This window comes from Danio aesculapii, chromosome 11 (genome assembly GCF_903798145.1).
Source record: "Danio aesculapii chromosome 11, fDanAes4.1, whole genome shotgun sequence".
In the NCBI taxonomy this organism is placed as follows: domain Eukaryota; kingdom Metazoa; phylum Chordata; class Actinopteri; order Cypriniformes; family Danionidae; genus Danio; species Danio aesculapii.
In genome coordinates this window covers 18709288-18728314 of record NC_079445.1, presented here as the reverse complement: position 1 = coordinate 18728314, position 19027 = coordinate 18709288, and the positions used below count along the sequence as shown (strand labels likewise).

Sequence of the window (19027 nt, the reverse complement as noted above, 5' to 3'; positions counted from 1 at the left end):
AAAAACTTATTTAAAATGCTAAATGAATAACCTAACTACACACAATGTGATGCAGTGATGTAATAAAAGATATCTCTTTTATGTTTAAAAGAGTTTTTGCCCTCACTATCCAAGATACCCAAAGTTGCCATTTTATGAATGTTTTTAAATCTGCAACATTGCTATGTAGGACAGTGATCATTGTGCTGATTATTACAATGGTGCTAATTGTGCATTTTATTCAGTGTTAAATGTTACTAATATGTGTTGGAAAACCCGAACTGAATGCATAAAGTTTAAATGTGAATGTTAGCATTGTGACTCAGTGCAAACAAAAACATCAGTCACTCAGCATGTACTTTAAATAATTTTAATAAGGTTTATTATTCATTCATTATATTATAAACTTGTTCATACCATTGGGAGTGAGAGCACTATTCTGTGCTTTTGAATATTTGTGGTGTTTCTTTCATATCACATGATGTGGATATCTAAATTGCTTGTAGATGGATTCCTGCTATGACATGGTGTGATTTTTCATTTTTTATTTTTTTTATCTCTTTACTTTAAGGTTCTTTGAGAAACCAAATAATGATTCTTTTATGGCATGGGTGCCCAAACTTGGTCCTGGAGGGCCAGTGTCCTGCAAAGTTTAGTTCCAGCCCCAATCAGACACACCTGGGCTAGCAAGCTCCTACTACCTGTAGGTTTCTAGAAATATCCTTGCAGTTGTGCTGAGGCAAGTTTTAGCAAAAATCTGCAGGACACCAGCCGCCTTGGATCGAGTTTGGGCACCCCTGTTTTATGGCAAAAAAAAAACTTTTTGGAAACTTTATTTATAGGAGTTTAAATGTTAAACAAATTCGTTACATCATTCTTTAAAATACATTATTTTATGTGGAGGAGGAAAAAAATGTCATAAATTAAACAACAGGTCCCAATTTATATTAGGTAGCTTAAATATAAATAATATGTTATATAGATGTAACATAGCTTAACTACTATGTACTTGCATCAAAAAAATGAATACAATGTACAGTACTTACTGTGTTCATAATTGCAGAACACACGTACATGTAGAGTTAGGGACAAGTTTAATGGTATGGGTAGGTTTAAGGGTAGGTTAAAGTGTAAAAGATGGTCAACAGTGTAATTAAAAATGTAATTATAGAAATTAATTACATGGAGGTATTTAATCAATAATACAGTAAGTACAATGTAAAAAACATGTATTTACCAATGCTATCTCATGACAATTCGTACCTTTTTTGATTTAGTGGCTAATCCGTATGAATTCATACGATCTCATTTGTACAATTTTGTATGATTTGCTCAGCCCCAATGGCGGTTGGGTTTAGGGGCGGGGTTTGGTGCCACGCCTCCTTTTTAAAATAATGTTCGTACGAATTAGCCACTAAACTGACAAAATGTAAAATACTTAAATACTAACGATTCCTTGTGAGATCAGGCTGGTATTAACACAATACTGTTAGTACACTGTAACAAATGATTAATCTCAGTGTAAGTACATATTAGTTAAAGCTACCTAATATAAAGTGGGGCTGAACAACATAAGGGTGAATTATTATATTATAAGGGTTTTTTATGAAAGTAAAGTAATGTTTGTTTGTTTTTTTTTCCTCATAAGACGTCAGGAAAAATGAAACAGACCCTGGATTTGACAGGAATTTAAATCATTTTTTCCCCAAATCAATAGCTAAACGAGTCTTCCAGAAGCAAGAGGATTGTCTGTGTTTGGAGGAATGAAACCTTTAAACTACATATTTTTATGTCCAGTGCACCTAAAGCAATAGTTTGAAACCTTTCATACAGTGTTTTATTTTAAAAATACGGTCATTGAAATGTCCCTCTGTGATGTTAGTGTGCAGCTTTGAAATAGATCCTACACAGAAACTGAACACATTTTGAGAGCTCATTTCATCAAGGGAAAAAACACAGTAACTCAAGGCAGCCTCCATTTCTGTCATCCCTACACTTCTTCCACCTCCCTCTGTAGTGTGTAGCAGTGAATTCACCCAGACACACACACACACACACACACACACACACACACACACACACACATGCAAACGCAAAACCCATGCTGATTAGAAGAGTTTCTCTTTTTCATGTTTAGCCTGAAAGGATATATTCAGCAAATGTTATTCAGTACATGTCAAAATACACTGAAAGCCATTTTAAATTCAACATTGTATTACACTAAAAACCTTTTTAAAACCTTTTTTTAAAAACTCATCATTAAATAAAAGTTGTGGTAACATTCTCGTTGCACACTGTGACATTTAATCTAGTGAAAAGGCTTTGTAAAACTTTGTAGAACTTTTTGAAGTCATGCAAGGAGGGACTTGTTTTGCCTATTGGTAATTGTTTGAATTTGTAGTGGTTTGCTATTGGCTGATCTCATGTGAGTGACAGTTCGAACAGAATTGTCCATTTTAACCCTTGTGCCAATGCTACTTTTTAAACTTAAACAGATTTTGCATTGCTGGCATTGAATTACTATACATAAGGTGGTTGGCGTGCAATATGGTGCTGTAATATTTAAACTGATTATTTAGCAACACACAACCAATCATAAAGTAAACACTGCATGACTTATTTAATATTCATGAGCTCTGTTCAGTCAAAGAAGCTCCCACATGTGGCATCAGGTAACACAAAAAAGCAAAGTGGATTTACATGGTGACATTTGCACAGATGGATAATCAAATTAAAACCGGTCACGTACCTGTTGCGAGTTCAATCAGCGTTGTTGACCTCATAAATATGCAAATAAGAATGGTAACCAGGGTCTCTAAAAGTAGCATGTCAAATCTTTAAAGCCCAGGATTCTTTTCTAATCTGTGAAAAGTTACGAGAGTGTAAGACACAATTAAATCAGTTCACCAGCAGACTCTGTCCAATGACAGCAGACGCTTTGTCAAGTTTTGTTGTATCAGTTGCACTATTTTGTAATGAACAAATTCCAAGTTACAGTGTAGGGCTGGGCAATTAATCCAAGGCAGATTTCATGCACATATTGTCAGTAATGCCAGTTCAAAACCTCCAGCATTTACTACACAGAGTCATGGTAAACTAATAAGCTATATGAAAAAATCTAATGAAATCGAATTGGTCTATAATGACATTGTATTTCGATAAGGAGAGCTAAGGAAAATGCATCATAATATAAGCTATAAGTTCCCCTTTTGGCATTGGAACTCAATTCTGTCAGCTTTTCAAAAAGAAGGTTAAGTGAAAACACTGAGTATATTAAGCCTGAATTGAGGGAATCTTTGTGTTTTCCATTTTAGAATGGGGGGTGTGTCAAACCTGAGAATGTTGGGTAGGTCAAGGTCTAGGTATAAGTGGTAACTTATATTTAGAGTCAGTTACCATGGTAATTTACTCTGTGAACCTAACCTTAATAGGAGCAGGGGGTTTCAGTAAACCCAACGTTTCTTTCTGTCTCCTCCAATTTTCACCCATATAATAATGGTCATAAGATTTAAACTTGAATTGATTCTGCCCAGTCACCAGACATGAACATTATTGAGCATGTCTGGGGTATGAAGGATGAAGATGAAGGAGAAGGCATTGAAGATGAATCCAAAGAAACTTGATGATCTCTGGGAGTCCTCCAAGAACGCTTTCTTTCCCATTCCAGACTTTATTAATAAGTTATTTGAGTCATTGCAGAGATGTATGGATGCAGTCCTTCAAGCTCATGGGAGTCATACTCAATATTAATTCATGCAGCATGACTTTATATTCTATACTGTACATTATTTCTGTTAAGTGACAAGACTTAGCAAAAGTACTCTAAGCAAACTCTAAGAACTCTAAGCAAAGTCAGACCTTACTGTTCTAATTAAATAATTAAAAATCAAGACATAATTATATTTCATTTTAGTAAAATAAGTGTAATCTAGAGGCCTTTGCCTTTTATATAAGTCACTTTTGATACCAAATGATCAACTAGAAGTCAAGTTATTATTTGTTGTTCCTAAAACTTGGATATAGGCAACAAGACTTTTGTCAGGTAGTGTATACGTCTTTTTGTTGGGTGTTGTTCCTGTGGTGAATCGTAATAACAGTTCTCATTTGATCACAGCTTTTTTATGAATTCACACTTACTGTAGCTCATGATTTATATATAGTTTGTTTGGCATGCTGTCCCGGGACAGAGCCTTGAGCTCAAGGGATCCTCGGGCCCAGGGCTCCCTCCCTTTCGCAGGGCGAGGGGAGATTGAGCTCAGGTCGATCTCAAAACTCCCCCGCTGCTGAGACTAAGGTGAACTTCCTGAGAGTAAGACATCTGGAAAAAAGATTGAGGCTTATTTTGTCTATAATACAGAGCATATTTGGATGCTGGGAGGAAACCGGGGAACCTGGGGGAAACCTACGCCGACACGGGGAGAACATGCAAACTCCTCACAGAAATACCAGACGGCCCAGCGAGGACCCAGCACCATTGGTATTCTTGCTGTGAGGCAACAGTGCTAGTCACTGGGCCACTGTGCCGCCCATTCTGGATAAAGGTGGAAGAAGGGGAGGAGGGGGTTTTCTTCCAGATGAAGATATTGTAGAAAGCAAATGACGATATAAATAGTGACTTGGGATCCATTGATTGGAGGATTGTGGTTAGCTAATGTGGGCCAGCTGGGTCAATCATGAGCATGTGCTCCTTTCGAAATTAGTTTAATATTAAACTTCATTTAAAGTCATGTTGAACAGGTTTATCTCAGTTAACCTACTCAGAGTTGATTGAACTAACTAAATGTATCTGTTCTGAAACTGAAAACTAAGTACGTTAACTCAGAGTTGAACCTCCTTATTAAAACAGACCCCTGAACATGTTCATTCGGCAAACAAGTGACAGTAAAAAATTCAGTGAACTAAGTGCAGTAAAAAGGTGATATTTAAAGTGTGAACTGCCAAGATTTGTCACATTGTTAAAGATGAAATTAATTAATGTGATATGCACTTAATTTGTCCATGTTTCTCTTGTGTGCATCTCTGCAGCCTCCATTGTGATTGGGAAGTGGTGGTGTGAGATGGAGCCGTGTCTGGAGGGAGAAGAGTGCAAGACACTACCAGACAACTCCGGCTGGATGTGTTCCTCTGGGAACAAGATCAAGACCACAAGGGTGAGGGCTCGGAACACTCTGAACATCCCTACACACACACATTTACTTAGCTACACATAGAAGTGCACTGAATAGACATTTATTGATTTTGTGGTAAAACTTTACAATAAGGTCTGACTTGTTAACTAGTTAATGCATAAGCTGTAAATAACAATATAGCAAAATAACAATAAGTTAATGGCCGTGTAGAGTTGTGTGGGTGATTCTACAACCAATGCACAAAATAATAATGTATTTAAAAGACAGCAATCTACTCGAAAAGTTTTCCTTTGTCTTGATATCTACTGTTTCCACAAGCCTTTCCAAAAAATGCAATCCAATTCACACCAACCAATAACAATTACTTAACAATTTAATGGGCATCCCAGGCCAGTAGGCGGCAATGTTTATTCAAAACAAAACACTAAGAGTCTGCACTAATACGGTCCTGTAGTCTCCAATTGTTGTGCTGGTTGTCAAGCACTCACTTACGCCTATAGACTGAACACATAATATACATTCGCATGACATACCTGTAATTTTACAATTTATTTATTTTTGTTTACCCAGAAATGATAACTATAATTTGTTTTCAAAAGTCTGCATTTACGTGTCACTTAAATTAATGAACAAAACTTAAGAAACTTTTCTGCTACATTCACACCAGATGCGGATAAAGCATCAAGAGTGAGTGATTTATATGTTAAGTCAATGCAAAGACATGAATAGACATCTTGCGATGCGAGAGATTATGGGTGGCCCCCCGGAGAGGGGCTCCCAGCTACTCCTAGCCCATCAGACATCCAACGGCACTGCGGTATTGTTGCCTTTAGGCGGGATTCTGACTTAGATGCGTTCAGTCATAATCCCGCAGATGGTGGCTTCGTGGCAGTAGCTCCATAGGCAAGCGCACAAACCAAATGTCTGAACCTCGTGGTTCCTAGCGTACTGAGCAGGATTACTAGCGCACCAACAGCCCACATCAGTAAGGTAAAACTAACCTGGCTCACATTCCTTGTTAGTGGGTGAACGATCCAACGCTTGGTGAATTCTGCATCACAATAATAGGAACACCCAACATCGAAGGAACAAAAAGCGACGTCACTATGAACGCTTGGCCACCACAGGCCAGTTATCCCTGAAAATGAGGCAGTACAAATGAAGCAGCGCAAATTGAGTCTTTTGTTCGTTTGACCTGTTGGAAAATCTGAACTTCAGGGTCTTGTAGAGGAGTGATTATGACCTAGTGCCTGTTGATGGTGTCCCAAGGGGAAATCCTCTTGCTGACACAGACAACAGCTCATCAAACTGGAAAGCCTCCATCATCCAGGTATAGTTTCTGGAGGAGTTGATGAGCTCACAGAGCTGGGTGCACCTCTGAAAGGATCTAGTGGACTCAGACATGGCGCCAAACAAATCTACACTGTTTTTCAGCCTTTCTAAAGCACTTAAAGCACAGCTACTGTCTCATTAAAATCTATGTTAGCCATTTAACAAAGCTAGAGTCTCCAGGCAGACAGAAGCCCTGTCCATGATGCAACGTCTATTGTGAAGTGAATTTGAACGCGAACGCGAGTAAACTCCAAATGTTCACGTGTCTATTTACGTTTTAATAGTGTGATTTATTTGTGTGTTCCGCATCTGGTGTGAACACAGCATTGTTGCTTTGAGTTGAAAACAGTGTTCTTAAAAGTGATGGGAGTGTAAAGTTGACAAACTACAAATTAAAAAATGATGCAACAGCTTATTGTCATAATAACCAATACAAGTTATCATCAGCAGCAAAAAATTGTTCACCCTTTGCTGATAATCTGGTGTTAATTAACTTAGGTACCAAATGGATTTAGATATGCTTATACTGGTGCTGACAAAATAACAGCTTTCACTGCATGTCTTCAGTAAATCCTGACAACAATTTGTTTTGTGCATGTGTAAGTCATTAGTGAATAGGTCCCTTAATTTAAAAGACAAAAAAATGTATGAGTGGATAAAAAGGCAAATAATATACAGTAGTTAACTAATCCCAAATGAAAAAATACTATAGTAATCTTCTTCATATAGTCCTAGTTTAACTTAAGAAATAAAACACGAAATAAATTCAGGAAGACACAAGTCAGACAAAAATAAACTTAACCTCGCAACTTTGACAGGAAGTACACATGGCACAATATTAAAACTTGATGAGCAGATCAGTATTGCCATACGCTGAATCAGTTGAGAGGTGACAGATAGCGGATCTATGAGAGTCATGTGACACCGAACACAAGTAGATAGTATTACAGGGGCTTCAGTCCCTCCTTGGCATCTACACGCGTTAAACTATCCCAAGCCCTGCTTATATGGGAATCCAATGGTGGCCGGATGTTTTTGGAGATTTACAAGGTAAGATCATGCATACAAACTGAACTGAACCTCATTTAATAGCATTAAACAAAAGTAAATCAAATAATGTGCACACTTGTGTCAAGCTCTAAGAACAACATTTTAATTTTGTCAAAAATTACACACCCTCATGTCATTCCAAACCTATTTGCTATTTTATAGAGATTATAAATAAAATGTTTTGTGCTTTCCTGGCTTAAAATAATGTACAAGGCTAGGAGCTGTGTAAAGTATAAAACACCATAGAAGAGCATTGTTCTGTAATGCCAGTCCATAATACATTCCCAATAGCTTTCTGAGGAACACCAGACATTCATTATTTACAAATTATCCATTATTCAGAACTCAATATTCACTCATAATCTTGCTCCAAAGCTCATACTCAGCCCGTGTTTGCATTTATTTTTGTTTGATTACAAAATGCATTGGATTGGATTGCTTTTGTAGTGTAAGTGCTCGTGTGGCTGAATGCATTCAAAAAAGCCACAAAAAATAGCAACTTTTCTCTGAATACTGAATGAATATATGGTCACTAGGGCAGTTATCCTTATGCTTTCATTAATCTCTTCAATAAAAATTTAGCATTTAAAGGTCCTATGAATATAAAATAAAGTTTTTTTTAGATGTTAGTATCAGTATTGTTAGTTTAGGATATCTATAGGCTAGTGCGCACCAAAACTGTGACAAAATTTAGATATAAAACAATATATAAACATCACTTCCACCTAAATGGATCAACCATTCAAGACGCTTCACATTTGATGGAATTCATAGGTAGCGCGGTGATAAAGCAAAACACTATTGGCTGTTTTTGTTAAGGGGAGAAGCTACACTATGTCCCACCCTCTCTTCGTGTTTCAGTTGAGATTACATCAAACATTGAATAAAAATGTACATTTCAAAGCACTTCACAAGTAATTTAATGGAATGCTTCTGTGAATGATTATAAGATAAAAATAAGAAGGACTTATCTCAAAAACACAACTGTTCAGAAAAAATATTTGGACACCAGCAGAAATGGTAATGTGGTATTCATGTTAATGCTAAGTGGCCATGTATTTTCAGTAATCCAGTCACAAATAGTCAGTAGACATAATTATGTGTCAATTTATTGTTTTGTGACTCTTAAACCCTATGGGCTCTATTGTAAGGGTCTAGGCGCAAAGTCTGAAGCACAGGGTGCAAAAGCATTAGTGGCGTGTCCGAATCCACTTTTGTTATTTTAAGGACGGAAAAACAGGCTCTGCGCCACAGTGTGTGGTCTAACAGGGTTGAGCTTATTCTCTTAATGAGTTATGGTTGTGTTTTGAGAATAAACCAATCAGAGTCTCATCTCCCATTCCCTTTATGAGTCAGTTGCGTCACTCCATGGCGCATTTGCTATTTACATGGCGGACTTTGTAAGTGGAAAAACTGAACACTTCGCTAGCTAAACAGGATCTGCAGAGTGAGGATAATGAGCCTCCACCATTCGGCCTTTACTTTCACTTTCTCTCTTTCGTGGATAAGGAAACAGTGGAAACTCACTCCACTGAAGACATCCGTTAGCCTACATAATTAATTTTGTTTGTTAAGCGCAAAGATTTGTTTCAAAACTATTTCTAAATTCAGTTCTAATTTCCAGCAAACGAATAAAGTTATATCCATACACACGTCCTATGCCCCATATGGTCCAAAACCTGACAGGTGGACAAATCTAAGCTAGCTTTTAATAAAACAAATATAAATATGCATATAATAAATAATACTACTAATTAAAATAGCATCATACAAAAGCAAGTTGTTTTGAATAAACTGAAAAAAGCCCCTGAGATGAAGAAGGCATGAAGGTACTGGTTTTTATATTTATGTAGAAAATAATAAGTTTTGTAATATTTTATTTCTTGAATTCTTTTTCATTTGTAAAAAATTTCTGTATTGCTCTATATTCTGCATGTTTTAAGCAATGTTTAAGCGAGGCGCACAACTGACATGGCTCTGCGCTGGACTTTAGACCTGCTTTCAGCTGGTCTATTGAGCAGTCTATTTTCGTTCCTCAAAATAGCAACACACCAACAATGTGCCTTAACACACCTCTTTTCCAGACAAGAACTATGGCGGCAAATCAATGCCAATATTAATCGAGCGCAGCGGTGATGTTTGCGCGCGAGGAGAAGTGAACCGTGAGCTGATTACAGATCTACACGCGAGAAAACTACAGCTCGCGAGCGCACAGGGGAACTTCACGCGCGCGCTCAACTGATCCAGCGCGAAGAAAACAAGTCCCGCGCGCGCACCTCATCATCTGTGCGCACGATGTACGCTCTCGCGAGCGAGGTCATGCCTACAGCGCGCGCGCGCGATCAGTTCTCTCCGCTCGCTCGCTGGTTCTTCTCTCTGCTCGCGCGATACATTTTGGAATTTTGTCAGTCCTGGGGCGGGACTTGGTTCACTTGTTATCTCTAGCGCTATTGGCTACTCTACCTTTCCGGAAGTTAGCCGGGATTGGACGCCGATTAAACGACGAACCATAATTCACGTGATCTTATCATCACCTTAACAAACATGGCTTCAACGGACCAGCACGTAAGTAATCATTTCATTTATTATGAAAATTATTGCCTTTGTTAGAAAAGGTAGTTATTAGAAACTTTATTAACAGGCGCCCTGTTTACTGACACATTGTCTTGTTAAATCAACTCATCTACTTAATCTTTAATTTATATTTAATTTACACAAAGCAAATTAAAATTTTCATTATGCTTACTTTGTAGTCAAAGTATCAATACTTCATCAATATATGCAATTGCACCATTGAAGGTAGTAAAACTACATTATTCACAAACTAGTGTATACTTTATTTTTGGTATTCTGCTCAAATAAAGTATATAGCATTGCACACTGTATTTTTTCTTTCACATTTAAGTTTTCATTATATAAATTTTGTTTAGAGGGAGCACTGCAAAAAATGCTTTTCTTACTTAGATTTTGTCTTGTTTCTAGTATAAATATCTAAAATCTCTCATATCAATAAGAATTTTCTTGACGAGCAAAACATATTGTCTTGTTTTGAGGAATAATATGCCAATGTGAGTTTTTCCTTAAAACAAGCAAAATAATCTGCCAATGGGGTAAGCAAATTAATCTCGTTTTTTTTTTTTTTGACGTAAGATTATTTTGCTTACCCCATTGGCAAAAACTCAATTAATATTAACATATTATTTCTCAAAACAAGACAATATGTTGTGCTTGTCAAGAAAATTCTTCTTGATTTAGGAATTTTTAGATATTTGGACTAGAAACAAGACAAAAAAATCTAAACAAGAAAAGCATTTTTTGCAGTGCTCCCTCTAAACAAAATTTATATAATGAAAACTTAAATGTGAAAGAAAAAATACAGTGTGCAATGCTATATACTTTATTTGAGCAGAATACCAAAAATAAAGTATACACTAGTTTGTGAATAATGTAGTTTTACTACCTTCAATGGTGCAATTGCATATATTGATGAAGTATTGATACTTTGACTACAAAGTAAGCATAATGAAAATTTTAATTTGCTTTGTGTAAATTAAATATAAATTAAAGATTAAGTAGATGAGTTGATTTAACAAGACAATGTGTCAGTAAACAGGGCGCCTGTTAATAAAGTTTCTAATAACTACCTTTTCTAACAAAGGCAATAATTTTCATAATAAATGAAATGATTACTTACGTGCTGGTCCGTTGAAGCCATGTTTGTTAAGGTGATGATAAGATCACGTGAATTATGGTTCGTCGTTTAATCGGCGTCCAATCCCGGCTAACTTCCGGAAAGGTAGAGTAGCCAATAGCGCTAGAGATAACAAGTGAACCAAGTCCCGCCCCAGGACTGACAAAATTCCAAAATGTATCGCGCGAGCAGAGAGAAGAACCAGCGAGCGAGCGGAGAGAACTGATCGCGCGCGCGCGCTGTAGGCATGACCTCGCTCGCGAGAGCGTACATCGTGCGCACAGATGATGAGGTGCGCGCGCGGGACTTGTTTTCTTCGCGCTGGATCAGTTGAGCGCGCGCGTGAAGTTCCCCTGTGCGCTCGCGAGCTGTAGTTTTCTCGCGTGTAGATCTGTAATCTGCTCACGGTTCACTTCTCCTCGCGCGCAAACATCACCGCTGCGCTCGATTAATATTGGCATTGATTTGCCGCCATAAGAACACCCATGAGTCTACAAAGTGGCACTAATGGATTTGCTATTTAAAATGGTAAAATTAGGGTTGAGTTGGTCTGAAACTAGCAAAATGTCATGGAAACACGTCTTGTGCCCTATTGCGCCCGGTGTATGATAGGGCCCTATGAGTGTTTACCCTACGAAAGCGATCCCATCAAATTTTTTTTAACTACACTGTAAAACCCCTCAGTCAACTTTTTCAAATGAAATGAGTGTAGTTAACTCAAAATTGACTGAAAGTTTATTCTTCTCATTTAAAAGGATTTTTGAACTCAGTGTTGAAGGTAATCAGTTCATTAAATACCTCATTACTTCAACTTAAATGGAGTAAATTCACGGTACGTTTATAGATTAGTTTTTTAACTCAAATGGTTTGTTGCAATCGGTTTCTTCAAATGGTTTGAGTTGACTTAACTTATTGTGTTTTACAGTACTCAGTAAGTTTGAGTTGTCTTCATTTATTGGGTTTTACTGTGCTCAAATTGCTTCATTTACTCAAATGGATTAAGTTCACAGAACTCATTAGGATTATTTTTTTGTACTTAAATGGTTTGTTGCAATCGGTTTCTTCAAACGGTTAGATAGACGTGGAAACGTGGATAGACACTAAGGGTGCTTTCACACCTGTAGATCACTTGTTTTGTTTTGAAAAAGGGATTAAAATTTTTACAATGTTTAATTTTGTTTGTGATGTGGTTTGCTTTCACACGTCTAAGTTTCTAAATGGACCAAAATATTTCAAACAAGTCCTGTGCGAGTAAACTCTCCACACATTGGTTAAGAGTTTCAGGGACACTCTGGGGGACACTTCAGAAATAGTTACCAAGTATAAATCATACATAGCCTCAAAAAACTTTATATTGAATAATCAAGCAATGTTGGTCTTTCTTTCGAGGTGTCAGTGGAGAAATTAACAAAACAATAGGCCTAATACAAAATATTATAAGATTAAAATATGGAAAAAATGTCAGATCTTAATTTCGGTCAATTTTCCTAACGGATAAACAGCTCTCTGTAATAGTTCAGCATGCTTTTCACTTTTCATATTTTTGTATTCATATTCGAAATGTACATTTACCCATAGGAATGGCATTCCGCCCTGCTCATAATTCTCTCTTCATATAGCTGTATATATGGCTATATGGTTTGTTAGTTTGTTGGATCGTTTTGCTTTCTCGCTCTGCTCCAGAGTTTGCTTCAATTGAGCCGAGATCACCTCATTTAGCCGATCGTGGACCGATTGATTTGGCACGGATCTAAGCGTGATTGTGGGTTTCATATATGCCAAATGAACTTTGCTAACTCAGCAAATGAGATGCAAATGGTTCGGAAACAAATGTATGAAAGCACCCTAAATTAACAATGAACAAAGAATCTGTACCTCAGTATTTTATTTAGTATTTTATGAATATAGCTTACAAATATTAACATTGTATAACCTTAGCAAGACTTTAAAGATATTGTATGTTTCATGTTAAAAAAAAGATGACATGAAGGTGAGTAAATAACAGAATTTTTATTTTAAGGTGAAATTATTCCTTTACTCAAATAGAGAATCAAAAGGAAAGAACTCTACACTGTTAAAAATAAAGGTTTCCTATTGGCATCAATGGTTCCATGAAGCACCTTTAACATCCACACAACTTTTTCATTAAAAAAAAAACTGTTCAATGAAGGGTTCTCTGGTAATCAAGAACGGTTTTTCTATGGCATCGCAGTGCAAACTATTTTGGAACCTTTATATTTAAAAGTGTATGCATATCTTTTAAAAAGTGTAAATCATGGTAACCTGTTCCTGATATTAAACTTTCCTTTTCCCCCTCATATCTTCCTTCCCAGAACACCCAGCCATATTCCACTTTTTAGCTCTGAGGGCCACTCAATCTCCAGAAGCTCAGCGGCGTCCTTCTCCTCATCAAGGTTGGCATTTCTCATTCTTTAAAAAGCATCTTGAGCCATATGATTAGGCTTGCACATTTTAATCACTGCTCATCAACATCATTACACTCCCAAACATAATTATTGCTGAGTCAGTGTTTGTGTTTGCTACCGTGTTTATATGCGGCAGATGATTAAAAAGCCACAAATATATTCCTCCTCCAATGTCTTTTCTCCCATCAGCGTAATTTATAGGCGCGCACACGCACGAGCATAATGAAAAATGTGAACGCGGCAGTCGGCGCAGTAATTACCGAATACAAACCGTTGAAGTAACAGATGCACGAGTGAAGCGCCTTTGTCGTGTGCAGTCACACATTCCAAACATACTGTGCCATTGTACTAATGCAGCATAATTGCGTGCATGCAAACACGCAGTTACACACACCAAGGGACAGACTCAAATTAATGAGCGTGCAAACACACACACACACAAAACGGAAAGGGCTCAAGTGTGACCATGTAGTCAGTAATAAGTGCATAATGCAGAAATCAGTACTTTGCCTCATCGTTTGCTTCCATTGTCTCTCATTTTGTAAGCTCCTGGGCATGGTGAGGATTTGATTACCATGTTTGTTTATGGGGTTTTTTTTCACATTATCCCATTATCTTTGAGGTGTGCATGAGAAAAAGTGGATTTCTTGTGTAACTTCCTAGCCTGGAGTGTCTTATCTGCTTCACTGGAGAGTTGCTATCTGGTTTTCTTTGACCATTTTGCTGGTCTGGTCACCTTTCATCCCTCATCCTGACCCTATACATTCCCTTCGAGCAAATCTGTCTGTGTTTGTTTAGGATCTGAACAAACAAAAAGCAATGCTAAAAACCATCACTTGCAGTTTTTCTCTTTTTTTGGCTCTGAAAACTTGCTTACACACACAAGCTTGTTTACCCACAAACGCTGGTGTGGCGTCCATTCTCGATTTTTTTTTTTTCTTCCTTTTTCAAATTGGCATGTAAGTAAGGAAAAGCCGAAGTGTGTGCCTGACACCCTTTTTTCTCTTTTTTTCTTTGTGTCTTACAGAGAGGGATCCCTCCTTGCCTGTAGCTCCAGACAAGGCAGGCCTCTTTTGAGGAAGGCACACAGTGAAAGAGGCTGAAAGACACCCTCACCCTGCTTAGACCTACTTTTACCCTTTCCTAATGGCTATACTGTACTGTTCCGCTCCTTAATAGTTCCAAAGTCAATGCGTAAACGAGGTTTACATCTTCCCTCAGTTTATGTACCTTCATCTGCCTCATTTGAGAGGAGATGTACTGTACAGATGTGAAGCGTTCACTCCAGGCTAGGTAAAGAGCCTCTGTGTTGGCCACTAAATACCTGCTCTTCCCGAATGTCAGGGGCCAGCTCAATTTTGGCAGATAAGCATCATGGTCTCATTGGTATTCATAGGTTTTTGTTCACATTTTTGTATAAATGCTGAAGTGCGCATTGTGGAGATGCTGACAGCATCTAGAAAGTGTTTACTTACGCAGAAATTTATTATGATTAAATTATTTTTTGTTTATAAATCCGCAGTTAATTTCTTCTACTTAAATTTACGATTACAGATCATTTTGAACCTATTTCAGCAATCTAAAGATGTAATCTGTGACCCTGGACTGCAAAACCAATCATAAGTGTCAATCTTTTTGAATTAAGATTTATACAGTACATTAAAGTTAAATACATGCGCTTTCCATTGCTGTATGGTTTAAGATAGGACAATATTTGGGATAAAACTATTCAAAAAATCCAAAACCTTAGGGTTATATATACAGTTTAAGTCAGAATTATTATCCCCCGAATTATTAGGCCCCCTGTTTATTTCCCAATTCTGTTCAATACATTTTTAAACATAATAGTTTCAATAACTAATTTCCAATAACTGATTTATTTTATCTTTGCCATGATGACAGTAAATAATATTTAACTAGATATTTTTCAAGACACTTCTATACAGCTTAAAGTGACATTTAAAGGCTTAACTAGGTTAATTAGGTTAACTAGGCAGGTTAGGGTAATTAGGCAAGTTATTGTATAATGATGGTTTGTTCTGTAGACTATCAAAAAAATAATAGCTTAAATGGGCTAATAATATTGACGTTAAAATGTTTTTTTTTTTTTATTAAAAGCTGCTTTTATACTAACCGAAATAAAACAAATAAGAAGAAAAAATATTATCAGACATACTGTGAACATTTCCTTGCTCTGTTAAACATCATTTGTGAAATATTTAAAAAAGAAAAAAATTCAAAGGAGGGACTTCAACTGTGCGTATATATATATATTGTTATTGTTATATTGTTTGATACAGAATTGTTTAATTTTTTACAGTAGGAACATGCTCTTATTTAATTACTTAATGTTTTTGGCATAAATAGAAAAATAAAATCTGTAATTTGCTACAAAAGGCAATGTTATTTGGTCCAGAGTCACATTTTTGTCAAAATACACTGTATTGTTATGTCAGTATGGTTTTTATAATGCAGTTAAAGTAATTATACAGTATATAAGAACAAATATCATAATGCTCAGGTTCAATTAATACAACGTATGACACAGTTGATGGAGAGGAGACCTATCATATGGCTTTTGATCAGTTTAATATAAGGGTATATACTGAATTGGGTATAATTGGCTATAAAGGATTCAAGCAAATTTTATACATTTCTGAATGTACATACATTTTAGATGCTGTCAGTATATGCATACAAAAATGTACAGGTCTGAGAACTACACTCTAAAGGGGCTATATGTAGAACTCAACCCTGAATTCTACCCACACTTTTAAATTTACAGGCAAAAAGCATCCCATATCCTTGAAATGAAAACCAATGAAAACTAATAAATAAAGGAACTTTTCTTGTCTAACAGGTCCACATTTGTTCCTTTTGCTGCATTTTTACTGAGTGGTACAGGTCACCTTTATAAGGGTTCTGTCTCCACTGCCTAATTGTACCATTTTGGTAGGTGTGGTGTATGACAGATAGTTTTGGTTAAGGTCATTCTCGTCCAAAGAAAAGCAAAAGTAATGCTATACAGGTCATTTACATATCGTATGAGAAGCAATTCTCAAAAAACAGATGCTTTATATGCAGTGAAGGAAATAAGTATTGAACACGTCACCATTGTTCTCAGAAAACATATTTCTGAAGGTGCTGTTGACTTGAAATTTTCACCAAATGTTGGTATCCACAAATTGTTTTGTTTACAAATTGTTTTGTGTAATAAAATGAAATAACACCGGGAAAAAGTATTGGACACATGAAGAAAGATAGGTGTAGAAAGGCAGGGAAAGGCAGTGAGTTATTCAGCAACCCTCTGCCCTTCCTCATTGTAAATTAATATTACCTGCTTCAGTCAAACATCTACATTACCAGGATGATGAACATGAAACCAGGGTGGATATTTCAGCAGGACAATGATCCAAAACACAGCCAAGGAAACTCTCAAATGGTTTTAGAGAAAGAAAATCAAGCTGTAGAATTGCCCAGCTAATCGTCTGACTTTAATCTAATAGAAATTACAAAATAAAGATCAGATTTGATAAACAAGACCAGCAGAAGCATCGAGATTTTTACACTCTGTCTGAAAATTACACCTGAACAATGCACAGAACTCCATTCTGCATATGAGTGGTGTCTCCCAAAAAAACCTATATATATATATATATATATATATATATATATATATATATATATATATATATATATATATATATATATATATGTATATGTATATATGTATATGTATGTGTATATATATATATATATATATATATATATATATATATATGTATATATATATATATATATATATATATATATATATATATATATATATATATATATATACTGTATATATATATATATATATATATATATATATATATATATATATATATATATATATATATATAGTAATAAATACATTTTAGTAGTTCAGTACTTTCTCTATTACTTTTCTTTTTTGCTTTAGTCATTTAGCCATTTTTACCAAATCCTAATTCAATTCCATGTCAACAGCTCCTCTAGAAATATTATTCTCAGGAAAAAAACATGACATGGTCAATCCTTATTTCCCCCACTGTACATAACATTTATACATAGTATTATGTACAAGTATTTAATTATTATCCTTTCTATGAACAGGATTTGATGATAGCTGCAGATCAATGCTAATGTGAATTACTGGACGTCTGTAAATAAATAAATAAATAAATAAATAAAATGCATATAGACCCTTACAGTCTCCAAAATGTTACATCTTACATAAAAATTACACAGAACATACGTTTAGGCCTTATTTGGCTTTAAAAACAATGTACTTTTACAATGTATTTTTCCTGCACTTGCCCATTCTAAACAGATGAGAGGTACTTCAGTAGTCACGCATAAGTTATTATCATAAAATTGCATGGCTCATTATATGTATTATTACAGTGTCATTTCTCGGCTGTGTTTAAAAATGGTGCGTGTTGTAATTCTCCTAGCTTGTGGCACGCAGTGGTGATGATTCTCTGTAAACCAATAGCATTGTACCTTTATTTCTGAGAGTGCAGGCTTAAATAAACAACCTATTTAGGTTACAAACTGTTCACACGTTAGAAATATAACACACAAAATTACAAATAATACATGAATTTACAAATTTTGAAATTCTCCCATATAGCCCCTTTAATAAAATCACATTGAGATGAAGGTATGTGAGGATTCATATCAAACCAATTAGATCTGTAAAGTTTTTAAAACCAAAATAGATTAGATTGTTGTGCTCAATCATAAATTCTGTTATTAACATTCTCTAGTCTACATGTTTCTCATACCAACAAATGTTTACAAGGAAACAGAATGTCTCACGAACATTCAGAGAAAATGTAATGGCTTACTTTTCCTCTCTGAGACTAATTTGATCTGCAAATATGTCTCCGAAACATGTTCTCAACAGAAGGCATTTACCTGTGCTGTTTAGAAAAAAATCCCATCTGTGTGCTGTTTCAGAGCAAAAGTAATCTGCCAAGTGATGGTTTAAGATTAAATCACATGATGATTAAGTCACTTTGTCCCAAGAGTGCTGTTGAACCCAGAATCATGACTGTATCTGTATCTCTTTCAGCTGTCAGTGTCACATTAAATGAGTTCTAACACATCCAATGCTGTCTAGAGTCTTGATATCCTCATTCAGAAGTCACACTCAACAGCTGCATAATCTAAACAAGATTACATGTTTTAGTGCATGGAGACTGCACAACAAAATTGAAATATCATCTGATAATTCAAATGCAAAATGTGAAAAACAAATGTATTTTAACCCTGGATCCTGCCAATCAATGGAAGTGGCAGCAGACAGTAGAGGACAACGGAGCAGAAATGCAGCAAATGTGGCAGCATTTGCATAAAGTCCACTATAACAATCCGCACTGGGAGAGACAGAG

General features: G+C 36.0%; 1 protein-coding gene across 3 annotated transcripts in view; it reads left to right on the top strand.

Annotated features, from left to right (window-relative positions):
• LOC130237677 (chemokine-like protein TAFA-1) overlaps positions 1-19027 on the top strand; it is a 308089-nt gene that overhangs the window by 284067 nt on the left and 4995 nt on the right. The window contains exons 4-6 of one of the 3 annotated variants that reach the window (XR_008838567.1): positions 5005-5129; positions 13515-13595; positions 14635-15035. Coding sequence is in view for 1 of the 3 variants with exons in the window: in XM_056468687.1 (XP_056324662.1) it covers positions 5005-5129 (125 nt within the window). In the remaining 2 variants the exon portion in view is untranslated. Of the gene's footprint in view, positions 1-5004; positions 5130-13514; positions 13596-14634; positions 15036-19027 lie in introns of those variants that run through there. The other 2 variants (XR_008838566.1, XM_056468687.1) reach the window with 2 other exon arrangements.